Genomic DNA, 21,741 nt, shown 5'->3' with positions numbered 1-21,741 from the left:
CCGTACAGTAGAAACGGTCGCACGCCTTCCATACACCTTACGGGATTTTCCGCGATTATCGTTCGATAATCGTGCAGTGTATGGGCACCTTTAGTAAACTGGTTCTACAGCACCAAAGGCGCTATTGAGTTTTCTCGGCATTGGAAACCCACACGCAGGACATGAACGTGTTACGACTGTAGCTTTTCTAAAGTTTTCCAGTTTGAGGAATATTAGGACAAAGGAGGGTTATTAGTAACTGGGCAAGGAGGCAAAGTTTGGCCTTGGGGGTGAGCGTCACGGCTGGGCTGCCCGTCATGTGGCATGCCGTGCCGCAGATTAGGCTGAGTCGCCTCACATGGCCTGAGAGTTGCCTGTCAGATGCTTCAGCTCTTTACCGCACTCAGGCGCGGCGGAGGTATTCCACGCGGTCCGGGAATGCAGCTGTTACCCCGAGCCTCTGACAGCCAACTCCCTCTGACCCTTCCCATGGCTGTCCCTTGTTTAGGTGTGGTGTAGATCTCTAGAAATAAAGGTTCTTCATCCATCTATCCATCTTTAAATAAATGTATCCATCTATCCTTTCATAAGTCTTTCCATCTGTCCTTCCGTAAATCCATCCACCCATCTATTCATCCATCCATCCACCCCTCCATCTATCCATCCATCCACCCCTCCACCTATCCATCCACCCATCCATCTATCCTTCCATAAATCTTTCCATCTGTCCTTCCGTAAATCCATCCACCCATCCATCCATCCACCCCTCCATCTATCCATCCATCCACCCATCCATCTATCCTTCCATAAATATATCCATCTATCCTTCCATAAATCTTTCCATCTGTCCTGTAAATCCATCCACCCATCTATTCATCCATCCATCCACCCCTCCATCTATCCATCCATCCACCCATCCATCTATCCTTAAATAAATATATCAATCTTTCCTTCCATAAATCTTTCCATATGTCCTTCTGTAAATCCATCCACCCATCTATTCATCCATCCATCCACCCCTCCATCTATCCTTCTATAAATATATCCATCTATCCTTCCATAAATCTTTCCATGTGTCCTTCTATAAATCCATCCACCCATCTATTCATCCATCCATCCACCCATCCATCTATCCTTCCATCCATCCACCCCTCCATCTATCGTTAAATAAATATATCTATCCTTCCATAAATCTTTTCATCTATCCTTCTATAAATCCCTCCACCCATCTATTCATCCATGCATCCACCCATCTATTCATCCATGCATCCACCCATCCATCTATCCTTAAATAAATATATCTATCCTTCCATAAATCTTTCCATCTATCCTTCCATAAATGCAACCATCCATTTATCCCTCCATAAAGCTCTCTATCCATCCCTCCACCCATCCATCCATTTATCCACCCTTCAATAAATGTATCCATCATATACCTCTATAAATCCATCCATCTATCTTTCTATACATGTATCCATCTATGCTTCCATAAATCCATCCATTATTCCTTTCATAAATCCATCCATCCGCCCATCTATTCATCAGCGATCCAGCTCAGGACAGGATTTCCCTCTAGGGTTTGTGAAGTTCCTCTTTACAAGCCAATGTTTACCAAATGTGTCCTGGTATCCCTGCCGTGCTCTCTTGGAGTCCTTTCTTCGCATTGCAGTTTATGTTTCCCTTTCCGGAATAGTTAGTAGAACCTTCTTGGCCGGGTCCAACGACACGATTCGTCCCGCTAAGGCCGTATGACTTCATGAATTTCAATCATCTGATAGATCTTGTAGCTGGTTGTGTGGTGACACGTCTCTCTATTAAATACTGCACCTCAATTTTTTTTTGGGGGGGAAGGGCTTTCTGCTACAAGAACCCAAGCCACGCTTGCTTTAGTTTTGGGAGAGAGCAGGTCTCGGCTCTGTATTGCCATCCCCAGGGCCGGTGCTAGGATTCTTGCCAACACAGGCAAAGTTAAAAAAAATTCGCCCCCCCCCCCCGCAACCAACACCCTCCCCCCGACCCCCTGTCACGCTGGCCCTGCTCCCTATCAGTATGTTTTTGTTTGTTTTTTCACTTACCTTCGGTGCGGCGAGTCAGCGCTGGTCCGGTGGGAGGAGCTCCAGGTGGGGTCCTAATTTAGCTGGCCGGCGACTGCCAGAGGATCTCGACACGCGCGGCACCTCAGGCAGTCGCCTGAGGTGACCAAGTACTTGTCAAAATGCCCTGTTTTTTCCGCCCTCACCCTGCAGCGCCCTCAGGCGGCCGCCTGACTTGCCTTGCAATAGCGCCGGGCCTGGCCATCCCAATGAAAGAGGATGATTGGGTTTGTTAGAGGATTGTCTGATTCCCATATGGTTCATAAGATAAGGAAGCGCTGGCCAAAGTCAGACAGCATGCTATCTTCTGCATACCTCCAGCTCACACCAATGATGTCTTTATCTGCGTCGTGTGACTTTAGCGCGTTCAGCAGTTCTGAAATACAGAAGTGTGAGTGGACCATAAATAATAAACATGCGTATACACATTTCAGGAACTTCCCAAAACTGAATCTTTTTGTTATAGAAAAAAGAGGATGTTTTCCCACACATGTGACTTCCTGTCCAATACATTCAGCGCTAATTGTGAAGCCTCCTTAAAGGAGAACTATGAGGGAGGGGGGGTGCTTTTCACTCATTCTCATAGTTCTAGCCGACCTGTGACAATGAGACTGTCACAGGTCGGCTCAGTAGATCGGGAAGTGAGCGAACACATACCGGCGTTCACTCCTTTCTTGATCCTGTCACGGCACAGAGCCGTGACAGGGGAGGGACTGGATTCCCCCCTCCCCGCTCCAATCCTCCAGCGCTGACTGGTGGAACGGACGGGGGAGGGGGCGGGTACAGCTGGCTCTGCCTCTAGATAGGCAGAGCCAGCTGTCAGTCACGCAGCTGGGCGGATCCGTTTCACCTGCGGTGTCTCAGTATACTGCGAGCTGTAGCTCTCTATATACTGAGCCTAGGGTGACGGGAGGACGCTAGTTTGTGTCCTCCTGTTACCCTTAGGAGAACTATGGGGAATAGCCCTGACCCCATACTTCTCCTTTAAGCCTGAAATGTAAAACAACAATAAGCTGTGCAATATTCAGGGCGGATATGACCCGTATCAGCAAATAAACTTTTATTCTTTTCCACAAACAATAAAAACGGCTTATATTCAGCAGAATGACAAAAATCAACAGCGCTTATTGTCAGCAAATACAAGATTTGGCTCAGCGCCTGTATACCAAGTCGCAGCCTCAGGGTTAGAGTCCCAGCCTGCTCACAGAGGGTTTCAGTATGGACACAGGTGCCCCAGCAGTGTCTCGGTAGACTATTCCACAACTTAATACACTCGGCCATGTGTCCTGCTCCAAACACTCCTCACAGACACAGACTGACTGGCTTCCTGTTCCTTTTTAACACACCCTCTGGCTGGAAAATGTAATTACCCGAATTGGCTGTAGTCAGGGAGGGAGGCAAGTTCTGTCCCACCCAAAACTCTCTCTGATCCTCCGGATTCCGGGACCCCATGTATAATTAACATCCCTGGAAAGACTGCCTAGCAGTTTCCTTTAGGCTGGGTTCACACCTAGGCGTATCTAATATGCGCGATTCGTGGTAAAAAAAAAACGCGTGACAAACGCACGTTTCCGAGGGCTACTTGGCTGTATCCCAATGGATACGTGCGGCAATATGCCCCAAAGAAGCTCCTGTACTTCTTTGGGCGTAGGGCTTTTTGCAGCGCGTTCCTACGGCCTGTAATACGCCCAGGTGTGAACCATGCGCATAGGAAATAAAGGGATTTCGGTGTTTAAGCGTTTTGCAGAGCGTAGGAACGCGCTACAAAACGCCCAGGTGTGAACCGGGCCTTACAAGTCCGAACCCGGAACCCCCTCACCCTGCTTGGCGAGAACCCTGAATACAAGGTGACCTCAACGGGACCACCACCTAAACAAGGGAGGGATATACCGTCCATCCAGGACCCATTCCTGACGTCCTGTATAGCTGCGATGACAGTAAATGTTCTCACCTGACATGGGAACTTTTTACAAGTCCCACCAAATCCTTGGCAGCGGTTGGAGGGCGGAAGTGATCATAGGACATTGTTCATTACCTCTGAAAGCCGTTCTGCTGGAAGGTGATGTCGGTTTATCACCCAGTCATCCGAGGACATTCCGTGTTGTGGGATTCCCTACAGTGCTGTATGCTTTAATAACTTGAAGATAGGTCTTGATGAGTGTTAAACAATTTGCAGTATCCTGCAGCAAGACAAATTATATACAGTATATGTATTCAGGACAAACAAATGTATTTATCATTGATATTTATATAGCGCTCCTGATATTTATGCAGCGCTTTACTTAGTGCACATTCACATCTGTCCCCGCCCTCGAGGAGCTTAAAATCTATGGTCCCTATCTCACATGCATAGAGGGCCAATTTAGACAGGAGACAATTAACCTTCCAGCATGTCTTTGGGGTAGTTTGTGTCTCTGCCCCTCCCACAATGGTGAGATTCCCCCCAGTAGTTTGTGTCTGTGCCCCTCCCACAATGGTGAGATTCCCCCCAGTAGTTTGTGTCTCTGCCCCTCCCACAATGGTGAGATTTCCTCCAGTAGTTTGTGTCTGTGCCCCTCCCACAATGGTGAGATTCCCCCCAGTAGTTTGTGTCTCTGCCCCTCCCACAATGGTGAGGTTTCCTCCAGTAGTTTGTGTCTGTGCCCCTCCCACAATGGTGAGATTCCCCCCCAGTAGTTTGTGTCTCTGCCCCTCCCACAATGGTGAGATTTTCTCCAGTAGTTTGTGTCTCTGCCCCTCCCACAATGGTGAGATTTCCTCCCAGTAGTTTGTGTCTCTGCCCCTCCCACAATGGTGACATTTCCTCCAGTAGTTTGTGTCTCTGCCCCTCCCACAATGGTGAGATCTCCCTGCATGAGGTATCTGTATCTGCTGTTGGTTTGGATGACATACGGAGACACATTGTAAATGGATTCCCTCTCTGTTCACTTTGCAGGAGACGTCACCAACCTGAGCCTTGAACACTCCTTCGATAACACCAGTAATGATGTTGGCAAATGGGTCCTGGCGTTATACAGCGGCCTGTTTGCATATGGCGGATGGTAAGTGCCCTTTTACTGGCTCCGTATTATTGTTACATTTCCTGTGCCGTGCTGTAGTCTCTACAATGGAAACAATGACGTAAACAATGCTGGTTTTACAGGAAAGTATCTTCTCCAGAAATCTTCAATCTGGTCACATGATGCTGCGGGGGTCCCCTTTGCCTCTTCTGCGGAAGGGTGGTCCTCAGTATTGCAGTGAGTGGCACAAGAACTGCTCTCGGCACCTTTATACCGGCAATGCAAGGTGCTTTGGTGACACTGCCTCAGGGGGCGGGTCCATGACACCCTGCACTCACAGTGTGTCCTCAGTCTTTCAGTTTCAGTGTTGTGTATCATTTAGTCAGGAAGACTGAGGACATCTTGTGGTGAAAATAAATTATTGCAGGAGACAGCACCAAAAGGGGAGGTGGGTAGCAGCCAAATCTGCTTCTTTTTTTATAACACCCACTGTGGGCAATTAACAGAAATAGCCCGAAGTTGGGCTTTAAGTGCTAAAATGCAAAGTGCATTAACCCAAAGGAGCTGCTTGGACCACACAGGACTGGTAGATACAAGTTGCATCAATTTGCATTTCTTGGATGTGTAACTTATAGAAGAAATAAAGTGCAACAATGTCTCAGAGTTTTAATGTCTGAATCTGAGTTCTGATTGGCTGAGTTTTGTTGCGTGGGATTATTACATAGATGTCAGACCGTCTCTAACTCCTCCCTCTGCTCTGTTTCTGTCTGCAGGAATTACTTGAACTTTGTCGTTGAAGAAATGATAGAACCTTACAAGTAAGTGAACTGGCAGCTCTCACTACCCCGGCAGGGCCCATGGCCCCCAAAACTCACCCTCGGGGGGCCGATACATCTCTACCAATGTTACCATGTCACATGTTCCAGGAGATTCCTTATAATTTATATATATTTGTATCATTGTATTTGTCTGCAGAAACCTACCTCGCGCCATCATTATCTCAATGCCCATCGTGACCTTGGTCTACGTCCTCACCAACCTGGCCTATTTCACCACGCTCACACCGGAACAGATGCTGACCTCTGAGGCTGTGGCCGTGGTAAGTTGTTATTATTGATAATTTTGCCCTTATAAAGAGAAAACATAAACCGCAGCGCTGTACAATCTGGGGAAATCACATTAGAGAGCAGGATTAGTCTAATCCTCAAAGGAACAAAAAGTAGGGCAGCCTTGACCACAAGAGCTTACAATCTGATGGGAACAATGGAAGAATACGTTCACATGGTAGATGAATCTGCTTTATACGTCTCTATGGGGTGGACCGGTCTACGGAGAGATTCAGCCAGCTAGTCTCCTGACAGACACTAAGGGCCTGTTCACACCATATGCAGTGCGTTCCAGCCGGAACGCACTGCATCCCATTGCGGTCGGCTCACTTTTTTGCCGGGCAGGAGGGGGCGTGGCGGGCCATTGAAGTGAATGGCGCCGTAGCCACGCCCTCCGGGCGCAATGCGATCGCCCGCACGGGATCGCAGGGCACATTGTGCCTGCGGTCCGGTGCGGTCAAAGTATTGCTTGCAGCATTTGGACCGGACCAGACCGCAGGCACTATCTCGTGCGGGCGATCGCATTGTGGCCGGAGGGCGTTGCTATGGTGCCATTCACTACAATGGCCCGCCATGCCCCCTTCTTCCCGGCAAAAAAGTGAGCCGGCCGCAATGCGATGCTGTGCGTTCTGGCCTGAACATGGCCGGAATGCACTGCATATGGTGTGAACAGGCCCTAAAGGGTGAGAAAAGTTAGGCGGCAGGTGTAATATTTCACATTCACCCGAGGCTTGAGGTTTCATCAGGTCGCTATACTCCAGTTTAATTACATAAAGTTGTCTTCCCTTCCCTCCTTCAAAGCATTTAAGTCTGTTGCCAAACTTCAGCTATGTCTTTTGTTTTGTGAAACATTGTGTCCAACGCCTTCCTCTCTTCCTGCAGGATTTTGGGAATTACCACTTGGGTGTCATGGCCTGGATCATCCCCGTATTCGTGGGGCTCTCATGTTTTGGATCTGTCAATGGCTCTCTCTTTACCTCTTCCAGGTAACCTGACTTGATGCCGGGATGTCTCCCCTCTGATCAATGTTTATAAACAATGTTACTTGTATCTCTCTATCTCCCCCTCTGATCAATGTGTATAAACAATGTTACTTTGTATCTCTCTATCCCCCTCTGATCAATGTTTATAAACAATGTTACTTGTATCTCTCTATCTCCCCCTCTGATCAATGTGTATAAACAATGTTACTTTGTATCTCTCTATCCCCCTCTGATCAATGTTTATAAACAATGTTACTTGTATCTCTCTATCTCCCCCTCTGATCAATGTGTATAAACAATGTTACTTTGTATCTCTCTATCCCCCTCTGATCAATGTTTATAAACAATGTTACTTGTATCTCTCTATCTCCCCCTCTGATCAATGTGTATAAACAATGTTACTTTGTATCTCTCTATCCCCCTCTGATCAATGTTTATAAACAATGTTACTTGTATCTCTCTATCTCCCCCTCTGATCAATGTGTATAAACAATGTTACTTTGTATCTCTCTATCCCCCTCTGATCAATGTTTATAAACAATGTTACTTGTATCTCTCTATCTCCCCCTCTGATCAATGTGTATAAACAATGTTACTTTGTATCTCTCTATCCCCCTCTGATCAATGTTTATAAACAATGTTACTTGTATCTCTCTATCTCCCCCTCTGATCAATGTGTATAAACAATGTTACTTTGTATCTCTCTATCCCCCTCTGATCAATGTTTATAAACAATGTTACTTGTATCTCTCTATCTCCCCCTCTGATCAATGTGTATAAACAATGTTACTTTGTATCTCTCTATCCCCCTCTGATCAATGTTTATAAACAATGTTACTTGTATCTCTCTATCTCCCCCTCTGATCAATGTGTATAAACAATGTTACTTTGTATCTCTCTATCCCCCTCTGATCAATGTTTATAAACAATGTTACTTGTATCTCTCTATCTCCCCCTCTGATCAATGTGTATAAACAATGTTACTTTGTATCTCTCTATCCCCCTCTGATCAATGTTTATAAACAATGTTACTTGTATCTCTCTATCTCCCCCTCTGATCAATGTGTATAAACAATGTTACTTTGTATCTCTCTATCCCCCTCTGATCAATGTTTATAAACAATGTTACTTGTATCTCTCTATCTCCCCCTCTGATCAATGTGTATAAACAATGTTACTTTGTATCTCTCTATCCCCCTCTGATCAATGTTTATAAACAATGTTACTTGTATCTCTCTATCTCCCCCTCTGATCAATGTGTATAAACAATGTTACTTTGTATCTCTCTATCCCCCTCTGATCAATGTTTATAAACAATGTTACTTGTATCTCTCTATCTCCCCCTCTGATCAATGTGTATAAACAATGTTACTTTGTATCTCTCTATCCCCCTCTGATCAATGTTTATAAACAATGTTACTTGTATCTCTCTATCTCCCCCTCTGATCAATGTGTATAAACAATGTTACTTTGTATCTCTCTATCCCCCTCTGATCAATGTTTATAAACAATGTTACTTGTATCTCTCTATCTCCCCCTCTGATCAATGTGTATAAACAATGTTACTTTGTATCTCTCTATCCCCCTCTGATCAATGTTTATAAACAATGTTACTTGTATCTCTCTATCTCCCCCTCTGATCAATGTGTATAAACAATGTTACTTTGTATCTCTCTATCCCCCTCTGATCAATGTTTATAAACAATGTTACTTGTATCTCTCTATCTCCCCCTCTGATCAATGTGTATAAACAATGTTACTTTGTATCTCTCTATCCCCCTCTGATCAATGTTTATAAACAATGTTACTTGTATCTCTCTATCTCCCCCTCTGATCAATGTGTATAAACAATGTTACTTTGTATCTCTCTATCCCCCTCTGATCAATGTTTATAAACAATGTTACTTGTATCTCTCTATCTCCCCCTCTGATCAATGTGTATAAACAATGTTACTTTGTATCTCTCTATCCCCCTCTGATCAATGTTTATAAACAATGTTACTTGTATCTCTCTATCTCCCCCTCTGATCAATGTGTATAAACAATGTTACTTTGTATCTCTCTATCCCCCTCTGATCAATGTTTATAAACAATGTTACTTGTATCTCTCTATCTCCCCCTCTGATCAATGTGTATAAACAATGTTACTTTGTATCTCTCTGTCTCCCTGTGTAGCACATACAGTGTCCAAAACTGAAATGAAACCTGATAGAATGCAGTATTAAGCCTCATTTGTTGATCTTGGTGAAAACTAATTATGTACTTCCAACTCTCTTCTCTGCAGACTGTTCTTTGTGGGAGCCAGAGAAGGTCACCTACCATCTCTCCTGTCGATGATCCACCCGCGACTGCTGACCCCTGTGCCGTCTCTCATCTTCACAGTGAGTCCGAGCACTTTCCTTTGGTTTATGTGTCCGGCTTCTGTCCAGCAGTTGCCAGTTTTATACAATGATATCTGTTAGACGACTTTATCACTGAGGCTGAAGGAAGAGCTGTCTGACAGCAATGGACCGTGTCTGCTCAATGTGTGTCAGTGTAGATTCAACCAGTGAGGCGTAGAACAGGGTGACAACACAGGAACACAACTGGAATACGGCAAAACATTGTCACCCCATAACAGACAGTGCCTGAATAAGAATCTTTATGGCAGGATCACCAGGGGTTTTTATGAAAGCTGAAGATTCAATGCGGACTCTACTCTTCAGTCTTCTATCTGACCTCCGTCCTCCCCTTCAGTCTTCTATCTGACCTCCGGCCTTCCCTTCAGTCTTCTATCTGACCTCCGGCCTTCCCTTCAGTCTTGCACAGTTGTAGCGGCTCCTCCCCTCTTCCTCTGATGTCACTGCACACTGGGAGCTGCTCACAATGTGCATTAGAAGCTGCAGTACATCAGACAGAGCTCCGCCTCATTTCCTGGAGGCCGTGCAGCATCATCTAGCACTTTCCTCCCCAGCCTGACTGTCCCTGGCCCCGCCCCTTTTACTCATTGGATTTCAGTTCTTTCAATCATGGAGGCTCAGCACCTGCATTAGGTAATCCTGATTTGGTGAGATTGTTACTTTGTCCTGAATAGGAGTACAGGTTCTCTTTAAAAAAAAATAAAAGCTGTGGCCATAGTGAGAATTTTATGAAGACGTCCCGTGTCTGAGCACAGGACTGTCAGCATGTCACTTCCACCGTGTCACATGTCCCATCTGCCATACACTGATATCAGAAAACAGCGCGTAGCTCAGTGTTCAAAGAGCAAGAAGTAAATAATCAGAGCACTCAAAGTTTATCTATAGTTAGTCTTGTGTGGAATAGATCCCCTGTCAGGTTTTTGTTGTAATTAAATGAGTGAAGTGCCGAAACACGAGGTAATCGTCCGGATACAAAGACCAAGGAAACTGGGAATCCTTTGGGGTACATTAAAGGAGAACTATGGGGTCAGTGTTTTTCCCCATAGTTCTCCTTAGGGTAACGGGAGGACACAAACTAGCGTCCTCCCGTCACCCTAAGCTCAGTATATAGCGAGCTACAGCTCGCGGTATACTGAGACGCCGGAGCGGATCCGACGTAGATGACGAGATCCGCCCAGCTGCGTGAGTGACAGCTGTCTCTGCCTATCTAGAGGCAGAGCCAGCTGTGCCCGCCCCCTCCCCCGTCCGTTCCGCCAGTCAGCGCTGGCGGAGCGTGGAGGGGGGAATCCAGCCCCTCCCCCTGTCACGGCTCTCTGCCGTGACAGGATCGAGAGGTGAGCGAACGCCAGTATGTGTTCGCTCGCCTCCCGATCTACTGAGCCGACCTGTGACAGTCTCATTGTCACAGGTCGGCTAGAACTATGAGGTGAGTGGAAATCCCCCCCCCCCCCTCATAGTTCTCCTTTAAGTGATTTGCTCGGAGTTCAGCTTTAATGATATCAAATGAAAACTGTAACTTGTATTACATTTGCCTCCCTAACATTACATGCCCCGTCTGATTCTCCCCCTCCCCCGCAGTGCGCCATGACGCTCCTCTACGCCTTCTCCAACGACATCTTCTCCGTCATCAACTTCTTCAGCTTCTTCAACTGGCTGTGCGTGGCTTTGGCGATCATCGGTATGATGTGGCTCCGGTACAAGAAGCCGGAACTGGAGAGACCAATCAAGGTAAGGAAAGGGTGACCACACAGAGAACATTATTGGCGATAAAGAGGCCCTGTCATGAAGATTAGACAGAGCATCAGCGGCTCCTAAAGGGGGCGGTGATCACTCCTGATAGCCAATGCAGGAAGCATGAAAGGGATCCCAGCGCCTCTGGTCAGGGTGGTGTGATGGCTCCGGCCCAGTGATGGGAAGGGCCGGGTATGTGTAATGGCTGGAGAAAGCACCGCAATCCAGGTTATTGTAGTCAGTGCTTTCCCCCCCAAAATTAAAGATGGCTGCCCATAGGGACTAATCACTGCAGCAGTGTGGTCAGCGGAGATTGGTGACCCGCTTATAATAGCTGGGGACATGATTTCCTCTTACAGATTATCTGATCCCCTCACAAGCTCTGTGCCTCTGCCCTTCACATCAGTACTGCTCATGCAGGAGTAGAACAGGGAAGTGGCATCAGTCGAGTTTTGAGATCATCATATTTTCCCCTGACTTGAACCTCCTCAGCCCTGAGATGCTTAGCATGGGGCGCACACAGAAACAAACATTCATACCCTCCTAGACATAAAAACACCATAAGCAGTAAGATTTTTTTGTTATTGTAGAGGCGGAGGGAGGCGAATGGGTCATGTGATCCGTCCATCCTCACCCTGAGCGCGCGCCTTATAATGGGAGATGAGCGGCAGGAGTCGGAGCATCCTCATATTCGTCTGGCTTGTCACGGCTTGAGGGCTTACGTACAATTATACCTATAAAAAAAAATTAAGCCGGGCCATTAAATCACAATAAGCGTTTGGAATTCTCGCTTTTCGCACAGACGATAATATCTGCCCTGGGGCGGCTTTTATCTGCGGCGGGGAGACGTGATGAAGCCGGTTAGTGCCCGCTCCGCTAAATGCCAATAAAACAGACTTGAGAGCAGATGGAGGAGGCCCGTTGAAGGAAGTTGTCCCAGCGGCTTATAAAGTGAACCTGAGCTCAAAAAGAGAAGATTTATCTTATTATGGGGAACATCGAGAAATGTGAACTGTGTCCAAGCAGAACAATACATTTCCCGTGCCTAGGCACCCCTATTATGTATCCTCATAGCTGTATATCTGCAGTGTGACATCTCAGGCACTGCTGCCTCTGACTGCTAGTGTGAGGAGATTTGGTGATGTCAGTACTGTGATGCTGAGTGTTCTCTTTGCTGGAGAGGAAGCTGGACCTGAGGACCTGCAGTGCAAGGATCTCCCTGCTTCTGCTTTATCCACTGAGTGACTGTGGGGGGACATTAGAGAGTAAGCTCCTCTGTACAGAGACTGATGTGACTGTGGGGAGACATCAGAGTGTAAGCTCCTCAGTACAGAGACTGATGTGACTGTGGGGAGACATCAGAGTGTAAGCTCCTCAGTACAGAGACTGATGTGACTGTGGGGAGACATCAGAGTGTAAGCTCCTCAGTACAGAGACTGATGTGACTGTGGGGAGACATCAGAGTGTAAGCTCCTCAGTACAGAGACTGATGTGACTGTGGGGAGACATCAGAGTGTAAGCTCCTCAGTACAGAGACTGATGTGACTGTGGGGAGACATCAGAGTGTAAGCTCCTCAGTACAGAGACTGATGTGACTGTGGGGAGACATCAGAGTGTAAGCTCCTCAGTACAGAGACTGATGTGACTGTGGGGAGACATCAGAGTGTAAGCTCCTCAGTACAGAGACTGATGTGACTGTGGGGAGACATCAGAGTGTAAGCTCCTCAGTACAGAGACTGATGTGACTGTGGGGAGACATCAGAGTGTAAGCTCCTCAGTACAGAGACTGATGTGACTGTGGGGAGACATCAGAGTGTAAGCTCCTCAGTACAGAGACTGATGTGACTGTGGGGAGACATCAGAGTGTAAGCTCCTCAGTACAGAGACTGATGTGACTGTGGGGAGACATCAGAGTGTAAGCTCCTCAGTACAGAGACTGATGTGACTGTGGGGAGACATCAGAGTGTAAGCTCCTCAGTACAGAGACTGATGTGACTGTGGGGAGACATCAGAGTGTAAGCTCCTCAGTACAGAGACTGATGTGACTGTGGGGAGACATCAGAGTGTAAGCTCCTCAGTACAGAGACTGATGTGACTGTGGGGAGACATCAGAGTGTAAGCTCCTCAGTACAGAGACTGATGTGACTGTGGGGAGACATCAGAGTGTAAGCTCCTCAGTACAGAGACTGATGTGACTGTGGGGAGACATCAGAGTGTAAGCTCCTCAGTACAGAGACTGATGTGACTGTGGGGAGACATCAGAGTGTAAGCTCCTCAGTACAGAGACTGATGTGACTGTGGGGAGACATCAGAGTGTAAGCTCCTCAGTACAGAGACTGATGTGACTGTGGGGAGACATCAGAGTGTAAGCTCCTCAGTACAGAGACTGATGTGACTGTGGGGAGACATCAGAGTGTAAGCTCCTCAGTACAGAGACTGATGTGACTGTGGGGAGACATCAGAGTGTAAGCTCCTCAGTACAGAGACTGATGTGACTGTGGGGAGACATCAGAGTGTAAGCTCCTCAGTACAGAGACTGATGTGACTGTGGGGAGACATCAGAGTGTAAGCTCCTCAGTACAGAGACTGATGTGACTGTGGGGAGACATCAGAGTGTAAGCTCCTCAGTACAGAGACTGATGTGACTGTGGGGAGACATCAGAGTGTAAGCTCCTCAGTACAGAGACTGATGTGACTGTGGGGAGACATCAGAGTGTAAGCTCCTCAGTACAGAGACTGATGTGACTGTGGGGAGACATCAGAGTGTAAGCTCCTCAGTACAGAGACTGATGTGACTGTGGGGAGACATCAGAGTGTAAGCTCCTCAGTACAGAGACTGATGTGACTGTGGGGAGACATCAGAGTGTAAGCTCCTCAGTACAGAGACTGATGTGACTGTGGGGAGACATCAGAGTGTAAGCTCCTCAGTACAGAGACTGATGTGACTGTGGGGAGACATCAGAGTGTAAGCTCCTCAGTACAGAGACTGATGTGACTGTGGGGAGACATCAGAGTGTAAGCTCCTCAGTACAGAGACTGATGTGACTGTGGGGAGACATCAGAGTGTAAGCTCCTCAGTACAGAGACTGATGTGACTGTGGGGAGACATCAGAGTGTAAGCTCCTCAGTACAGAGACTGATGTGACTGTGGGGAGACATCAGAGTGTAAGCTCCTCAGTACAGAGACTGATGTGACTGTGGGGAGACATCAGAGTGTAAGCTCCTCAGTACAGAGACTGATGTGACTGTGGGGAGACATCAGAGTGTAAGCTCCTCAGTACAGAGACTGATGTGACTGTGGGGAGACATCAGAGTGTAAGCTCCTCAGTACAGAGACTGATGTGACTGTGGGGAGACATCAGAGTGTAAGCTCCTCAGTACAGAGACTGATGTGACTGTGGGGAGACATCAGAGTGTAAGCTCCTCAGTACAGAGACTGATGTGACTGTGGGGAGACATCAGAGTGTAAGCTCCTCAGTACAGAGACTGATGTGACTGTGGGGGAGGGGACATTAGAGAGTAAGCTCCTCTGTACAGAGACTGATGTGACTGGTGTCCTCCCAGGTTATGAAGATTTGGGGTCAGGCAGTTTATCGGGAAAAAGGATACAATAAGTCCCTTTGAAGTGTTATCGGCCGATCTTCCCGCGGAGGGTGGGGGGGGAGGCGCTGCAGGAAAACGATTTGTTTATCTCTGATAACTATTTAAAGCGACTCTTTTCTTTTCCCGCGGAGTGCAGCGGGTTCACTTGACGCTCCGACACAGAGAACTGACCTCGGCGATTGAAGCGAGAGATAATTGCTGGAAATGTGAAGAGTCGCTGCCCCCCATTCAGGGCATCCTCCATGCTGTATGATCTTGGCTGGGGCCCGTTCGGGGGTGGGGGGCCCGTTCCTGCAGAGTCAGTGTTTTTGTTATGACTTCCTTCAGACACCGCGGCCCTTTTTTTTATTGGTGGTTGAGCCCCCTGACCTCAACAACTCTTCCTTGGCCTCCGCTGGGACCGCTATTGTCAGACTTCCTGAGGACGTTCACCTGCTGCGGCGAGGTGCGGTCCCTGCGCCAGATCAGTCTACGTACAAAGCCTGAGATTGTGGAGGAGATCTGCAGGCTGATACATGGGAAGAGAGAGCACAGATATAAGATATATTATACAGGAGTGACATCACCGCCCTCCAGATATAAGATATATTATACAGGAGTGACATCAACGCCCTCCAGATATAAGATATATTATACAGGAGTGACATCACCGCTCCCCAGATATAAGATATATTATACAGGAGTGACATCACCGCCCTCCAGATATATTATACAGGAGTGACATCACCGCCCTCCGGATATAAGATATGTTATACAGGAGTGACATCACCGCCCTCCGGATATAAGATATATTATACAGGAGTGACATCACCGCTCCCCAGATATAAGATATATTATAGAGGAGTGACATCACCGCTCTCCAGATATAAGATATATTACGCAGGAGTGACATCACCGCTCCCCAGATATATTGTGACATCACCGCCCTCCAGATACAAGATATATTACGCAGGAGTGACATCACCGTTCCCCAGATATATTGTGACATCACCGCTCTCCAGATACAATATATATTACGCAGGAGTGACATCACCACCCTCCAGATATAAGATATATTATACAGGAGTGACATCACCGCCCTCCAGATATAAGATATATTACGCAGGAGTGACATCACCACCCTCCAGATATAAGATATATTATACAGGAGTGACATCACCGCCCTCCAGATATATTGTGACATCACCGCTCTCCAGATACAATATATATTACGCAGGAGTGACATCACCGCCCTCCAGATATATTATACAGGAGTGACATTACCGCTCCCCAGATATATTGTGACATCACCGCCCTCCAGATATACGATATATTATACAGGAGTGACATCACCGCCCTCCAGATACAAGACATATTATACAGGAGTGACATCACCTTACGCAGGAGTGACATCACCGCCCTCCAGATATATTATACAGGAGTGACATTACCGCTCCCCAGATATATTGTGACATCACCGCCCTCCAGATATACGATATATTATACAGGAGTGACATCACCGCCCTCCAGATATAAGATATATTATACAGGAGTGACATCACCGCCCTCCAGATATATTGTGACATCACCGCTCTCCAGATACAATATATATTACGCAGGAGTGACATCACCGCCCTCCAGATATATTATACAGGAGTGACATTACCGCTCCCCAGATATATTGTGACATCACCGCCCTCCAGATATACGATATATTATACAGGAGTGACATCACCGCCCTCCAGATACAAGACATATTGTGACATCACGGTATGATATAAATGACATGTGACGTTGGTTCTCTCTTGCAGGTTAATCTGGCTCTCCCCATCTTCTTCATCTTGGCCTGCATATTCCTGATTGTCGTGTCGTTCTATATGACGCCCGTGGAATGCGGGATCGGCTTCATCATCGTCTTATCGGGGGTCCCTGTGTTCTATTTCGGGGTCTGGTGGCAGAATAAGCCGGATTGGCTCGAGCAGGGTATACGTAAGTATCTCTTGAGGAAGGGAGGGGGAGTGATGGGATCAGCAGTCCTGATATGACCTCCGACCTGGAGACCCTCAAACACGAGAACCAAAGTTTTTTTAGTCTTGGAGAGGAAAGAAGAGGTAATGGAGATGTAAAGTCCCAGCGTTTCCTCTCCTGTTATAACATCAGCACTGTACCAGGAATACATAGTAGAGTTTCAAGCTTACATGAAAAATCCTTTTTATGTAGTGAGCGCCGCCTTCCGTCTGCCCATCACTCCCAATATCTTCCTGGATTCCCAGCATGCTTTGCAGCTCTTTCCCTGCTTACCTTGCCTGTGTAGGCAAGAATCCTAGCACCGGCCCTGCATGCAGTCCTGGGCGCCGGGCTGGTAGTTGTTTTCTACATTTAGCCCGGCTTTGAAGACGCTATGAATTACTGAAGACGCTATGGGCGTCTTCAGTAATTCAGGTTACAATCTTCTCGGTGGATCTGGTTATCAGGAGCGGGATGGAACTTCAATATAGAAATACAGATTTGTTTTTCCTTTTTGGCCGCAGATAAAAAAATGTCCTGCCTTTCTCCTATAAAATTGGCGATTTTTTAAATTTTTTTATTATAACAGTTAAAAAATTCATTTTCGCTGCCGGCGTTTCCGATTTTCCGTCCATATATTTTCCTTATGGAATGATTTGGGTGATGATTTGAGGAGGACACGGAGCCGCGCAGCGCGACGTAGCCAGCAATAAAAAGCTGCAATAAAACACAGGGAGCTTGTCCGTACCGGCCCGGAGGGAGTTCACCGCCTGGGCGTCTCTTGTGGTTATCGGCGTGTCAGTGCAATGGGCGCCGTGTTGTATTTCGGCTGCCGAAGTATATAAAATCTCATGTAGGGCATCAGACACAACCTGATGGAGGTCGAACCTTGTGTTACCCATAGAGGTGAATCAGTTCTCAACTCATAGAGTAGCCGGTCCCTATGAACATCTTCAGTTTATAGTCTTCTAGACCCATGGTTCTCAACTGGTGGGTCGTGACCCAAAAGTGGGTCGCGACCCCGCGTTCGCCGGGTCGCCGTGTGCCTTCCACTTTTCTAGGTGAGAGTCTCTTAGCCTCCTCCTAGTGCAGCACTGTCAGTTCTCACGCAGAGCAGCCATTCAGAATATGCTGCCCGGCGTCGAGTGTCAGCTTGAGGTGGGCTGGAGCTATGACCACGAGGGAGCTCCATCCATAAGTGCATTGCTTAGAGCTCCCTCACGTGCCCTGTAAAGGTGCCTGGACCGGAGTGACATCACATTCTGGCTCCTGGGAACCTCTACAGGGCGCATACGGAGGTTGTACAAACTATGCATGTATGGATGGAGCTCCATTACAGCCCAGCACTGGACCCCCAGCTGATGATCCACTCCAGTTCTTGTAATGGCACCCCAAACACATCTTGCGCCTACAGTTCAATCGCCCGCACCGGAACGCACGATATTGCAATGCCGTGTGTTCCATTGCAATGCATCTTGTGTCACCACTTAATGACCAAAGACAAATGCGGGTCCAGAGGTTACACAGGTTGAGAACCTCTGTTCTAGACGGATCTGGTTATTAGTAACAGGAAAGAACTTAAAGAAACTCATTTCTAGTTTTGATTTTAGAGACTAGGTGTGCACCGATACTGGTTTTTCGGTATCGAGTACCGATATTTTTATTTCAGTACTCGCCGATACCGGAAGTCCCATTAAGGAAGCCAGACGGCGTGTAAAGACTCGCCACCCGGCTTACTGATGACAAGAAAGCATGGAGCCGGCTTTCTGGCCAATCAGGAGGCCAGGTGTCATGTAATGACGCGGCACCCGACTTCCTTATTGGCCGGGAAGTCAGCTTCACGCTCCCTCGTCATGAGGTGATGAGGGAGCATGAAGCCGGCGTATCGGCCAATCAGAGAGCCGGGCGCCGCGTCATTACACTGCACCCGGCTTCCTGATCGACCAGCTTGTCGACCATTCAGGAAGCCGGGCAGCGAGTCATTACATGCTGCCCAGCTTCCTGATTGGTTGGGAAGCCGGCTCTATGCTCCCTCGTCACAAGTGATGAGGGAGCATGGAGGCGGCTTCCTGGCCAATCAGGAAGCTGGGCAGCATGTAATGACTCGCTGCCCGGCTTCCTGATACCGGAAGCTCGGGTAGCCGGCCAGGCATCAGAGCATTTGGGAGAGTACGAGTACTTGCCCAAATACTCAGCATCGGCACCGATACTAGTATCGGTATTGGTGCATCCCTAATAGAGACCATTTAAGATAAAGATTATGTCACCTCCAGCTCCAGTTACGGTTTTGGACCTTGTGCCGGGTTTTGTGGTTGCGCAGCAGACAGTCATATGGATAAGAAAGGGATATTATAGGGATACATATGTGTCACATGACTTCCTCCCCTCCACTGATTGATGTTGTTTCCTTTTTTCCCCCCCTTGTAGGTTCCTCCACTATTGCGCTGCAGAAGGTATTGGAGGTCGTACCCCAGGAAAGTTAAGCCGCCGCCAATGCTCCGCCTCCACCAACGCGCACAAGAAAAACGGTATTTTGTACGACGACGGAATCGAGAAAATCTTCAGAACGATCTTTTATTTTCGTTTTTTTTATAACTTCAACCCAGATACCTGCGGGAGGGGGATGGGGGGCGGGCAGCAGCAACGTATCAAATTCAGCGGTCCCAACACGGACTGTTTCTGCCCGTGTGCAAGATCTTCATCTGATTTCCAGAACTCCGCCTCCCTACCGCCCCCTCCCCCGGACCACGACACGCATTTTGTATCTCGCCCGTTTTTTATCTTTTTAGAATGCAGTTACCTCATTAAAAAAAAAGCCACAAAGAAAACGCGGCCCGCGTGCTCCGACTCCGGACTGTCTGTAGGACTTCTGATCCATTTTCCCGGAGACGCCGCGGCTCTGCTCAAACTACTGACAATCCCCCCTCCCCCGCTCTCTGCAGAACTCCCACGTTCAGTCCCTACTTCCTTTCCCCCATCACCCGGAGAAATGTTACTTCCTTATTTTTTATACGCGGCCCAAAGTGTTGTTTTTTGCAGATTTCACTGAAATGTCGAAATATCGGGACTGTAGGCCGTCATGCAGTACGTAGAGGATTCGTAGGATGAGCAGGATGTTTTTTAATGCTGTTTTAGTTACTAATTTAATTTTGACTTCTTATTAGTTTCTATCGTTTCATTTTATTTATTCCCGTATCTATATATGTCATAAAAGAAGAAAACGCGTTAGACGGACTGTCGGGTTGCCGAGATTCTTATTACTTTATAACTAGCGGCGACGATTATTATTATGTAACTAACTTCACTGCCTTGGAAAGGGTTATATTCGGGGCAACTAAATAATCGCTTGTAATGCCGATCTCGCCGTGTTGGGGCTCGTTCACACCAGATGCGGTGCGTTCCGGCCCCCGATTCCGGCCAGAACGCACTGCATCGCATTGCGTGCGGGGCGGCTCACTATGTTCTGGGGCTCGAGGGGACATGGCGGTCCATTGAAGTGAATGGCACCCTAGCCACGCCCTCTGGCCGCACGGGATCTCGAGGTACATGATGCCTGCGGTCCGGTCCGAACAAAACAGTGCTTGCAGCATTTAGTTCGGACCGGGCCGCAGGTGTAGTGTGCCTTGCGATCCCATGCGGCCGGAGGGCGTGGCTAGGGTGCCATTCACTTCAATAGACAGCCACGCCCCCTCCTGCCTAACACAAAAAAGTGAGCCGGCCGCAATGCAAGGCAGTGCGTTCCGGCCAGATTTGGGCCGAAACGCACTGCATCTGGTGTGAACGAGGCCTTACACGTGCACTGCTGTGTGTTGTGCACACTCGCTGCCGTGGACGGAGATACATTGTTACAACGCAGTGCTTTCTTTTTTAACTTTCAGCTATTGCTTATGCGCGGCGCTGACTTTTTTGTGCACCGTGTCTGTATGTTTCCTTTACACCGCAATAGCATTTGCTAAGGGGGGGGGGACTATCAAAACTGGAGCAGATTTGCACTGCAGCCAATCAGCATCTCTCTCTCATTTTCAAATCTTACCTGAGCAAACTGGAGAGAGAAGCTGATTGGTTGCCATGAGCAACTGTTCCAGGTTCTGTTTGCTCCACTTTTGATAAATTCCCCCCCCCCTGCTGTGTCCTTGCATTGAGACAGCAATCAGATCTTTAGGTGTGAACGAGCCCTTAATGTTCATGTCTGGGCAAAATGTTGATCTGTCAGAAATCCAGGCAGCTGGAATGAGCTGACAACGCGGCCTCTGCTGCACTGAAATCCCAAAAGTGTTGTCAGCCCCGCCCAGTTTTACTGGGCTATAGAAACTCTTCCCCCTTGTATTATAAAGAGAGGGAGTTTAGTAGTCCAGCAAGAGAGAACCGGGCAGGGCTGACAACACTGGTTGGGTTTTCAGTGCAGCAGAGGCAGCGTTGTCAGCTGATTAAAGGAAGTCAGAAGCTCGCTGGATTTCTGGCAGATCGATAGATATTATCATGTACCAGCAAGAGACAACGGAAGGTAAAATCTGCATATCACAGAGATGTGTTTTTTTATAATATCCGCCCTGACACGCACTTTAAGCTTGCACGTGCTCTTGAGGTATGCGGTGCACCCGGCACAGATACATGTGCATTGTATATACACCTCCGCGCAAACACTCCATGGCCCCACATCCTGGAAGTCGGCTAAACTGGATAAGGGCAGCGCAGATACTTCAGAAGCGTTCGTGTCACAATGCGCCCCCCCCCCTGGGATTCGTAGGTGCGCATAACCACTAGTGGCGAAGCGCCGAAGTAGCGTCGGGTTATTTTTTTCTCACTTGAATTTAGTTGTTTTCTCAGTAACATCGTTTTCTGGTCAAAGCGACCGGCAGCTA

At 47.7% G+C, this 21,741-nt stretch overlaps 1 protein-coding gene across 1 annotated transcript in view; it reads left to right on the top strand.

Annotated features, from left to right (window-relative positions):
- SLC7A5 (solute carrier family 7 member 5) overlaps positions 1 to 19,466 on the top strand; it is a 43,732-nt gene extending 24,266 nt beyond the window's left edge. Inside the window, exons 3-10 of the mRNA XM_018560557.1 lie at positions 5,008 to 5,113; positions 5,845 to 5,889; positions 6,047 to 6,170; positions 7,060 to 7,163; positions 9,445 to 9,541; positions 11,138 to 11,287; positions 16,684 to 16,861; positions 19,307 to 19,466. Coding sequence (XP_018416059.1) covers positions 5,008 to 5,113; positions 5,845 to 5,889; positions 6,047 to 6,170; positions 7,060 to 7,163; positions 9,445 to 9,541; positions 11,138 to 11,287; positions 16,684 to 16,861; positions 19,307 to 19,362 — 860 coding nt within the window. The 3' untranslated portion in view covers positions 19,363 to 19,466. The remainder of the gene's footprint in view (positions 1 to 5,007; positions 5,114 to 5,844; positions 5,890 to 6,046; positions 6,171 to 7,059; positions 7,164 to 9,444; positions 9,542 to 11,137; positions 11,288 to 16,683; positions 16,862 to 19,306) is intronic.
- Positions 19,467 to 21,741: the final 2,275 nt, after the last annotated feature.

This window comes from Nanorana parkeri, unplaced genomic scaffold (assembly GCF_000935625.1).
Source record: "Nanorana parkeri isolate BGI_ZX_2015 unplaced genomic scaffold, ASM93562v1 scaffold465, whole genome shotgun sequence".
Classification (NCBI taxonomy): Eukaryota; Metazoa; Chordata; class Amphibia; order Anura; family Dicroglossidae; genus Nanorana; species Nanorana parkeri.
This window is presented reverse-complemented; position numbering and strand designations above follow the sequence as displayed.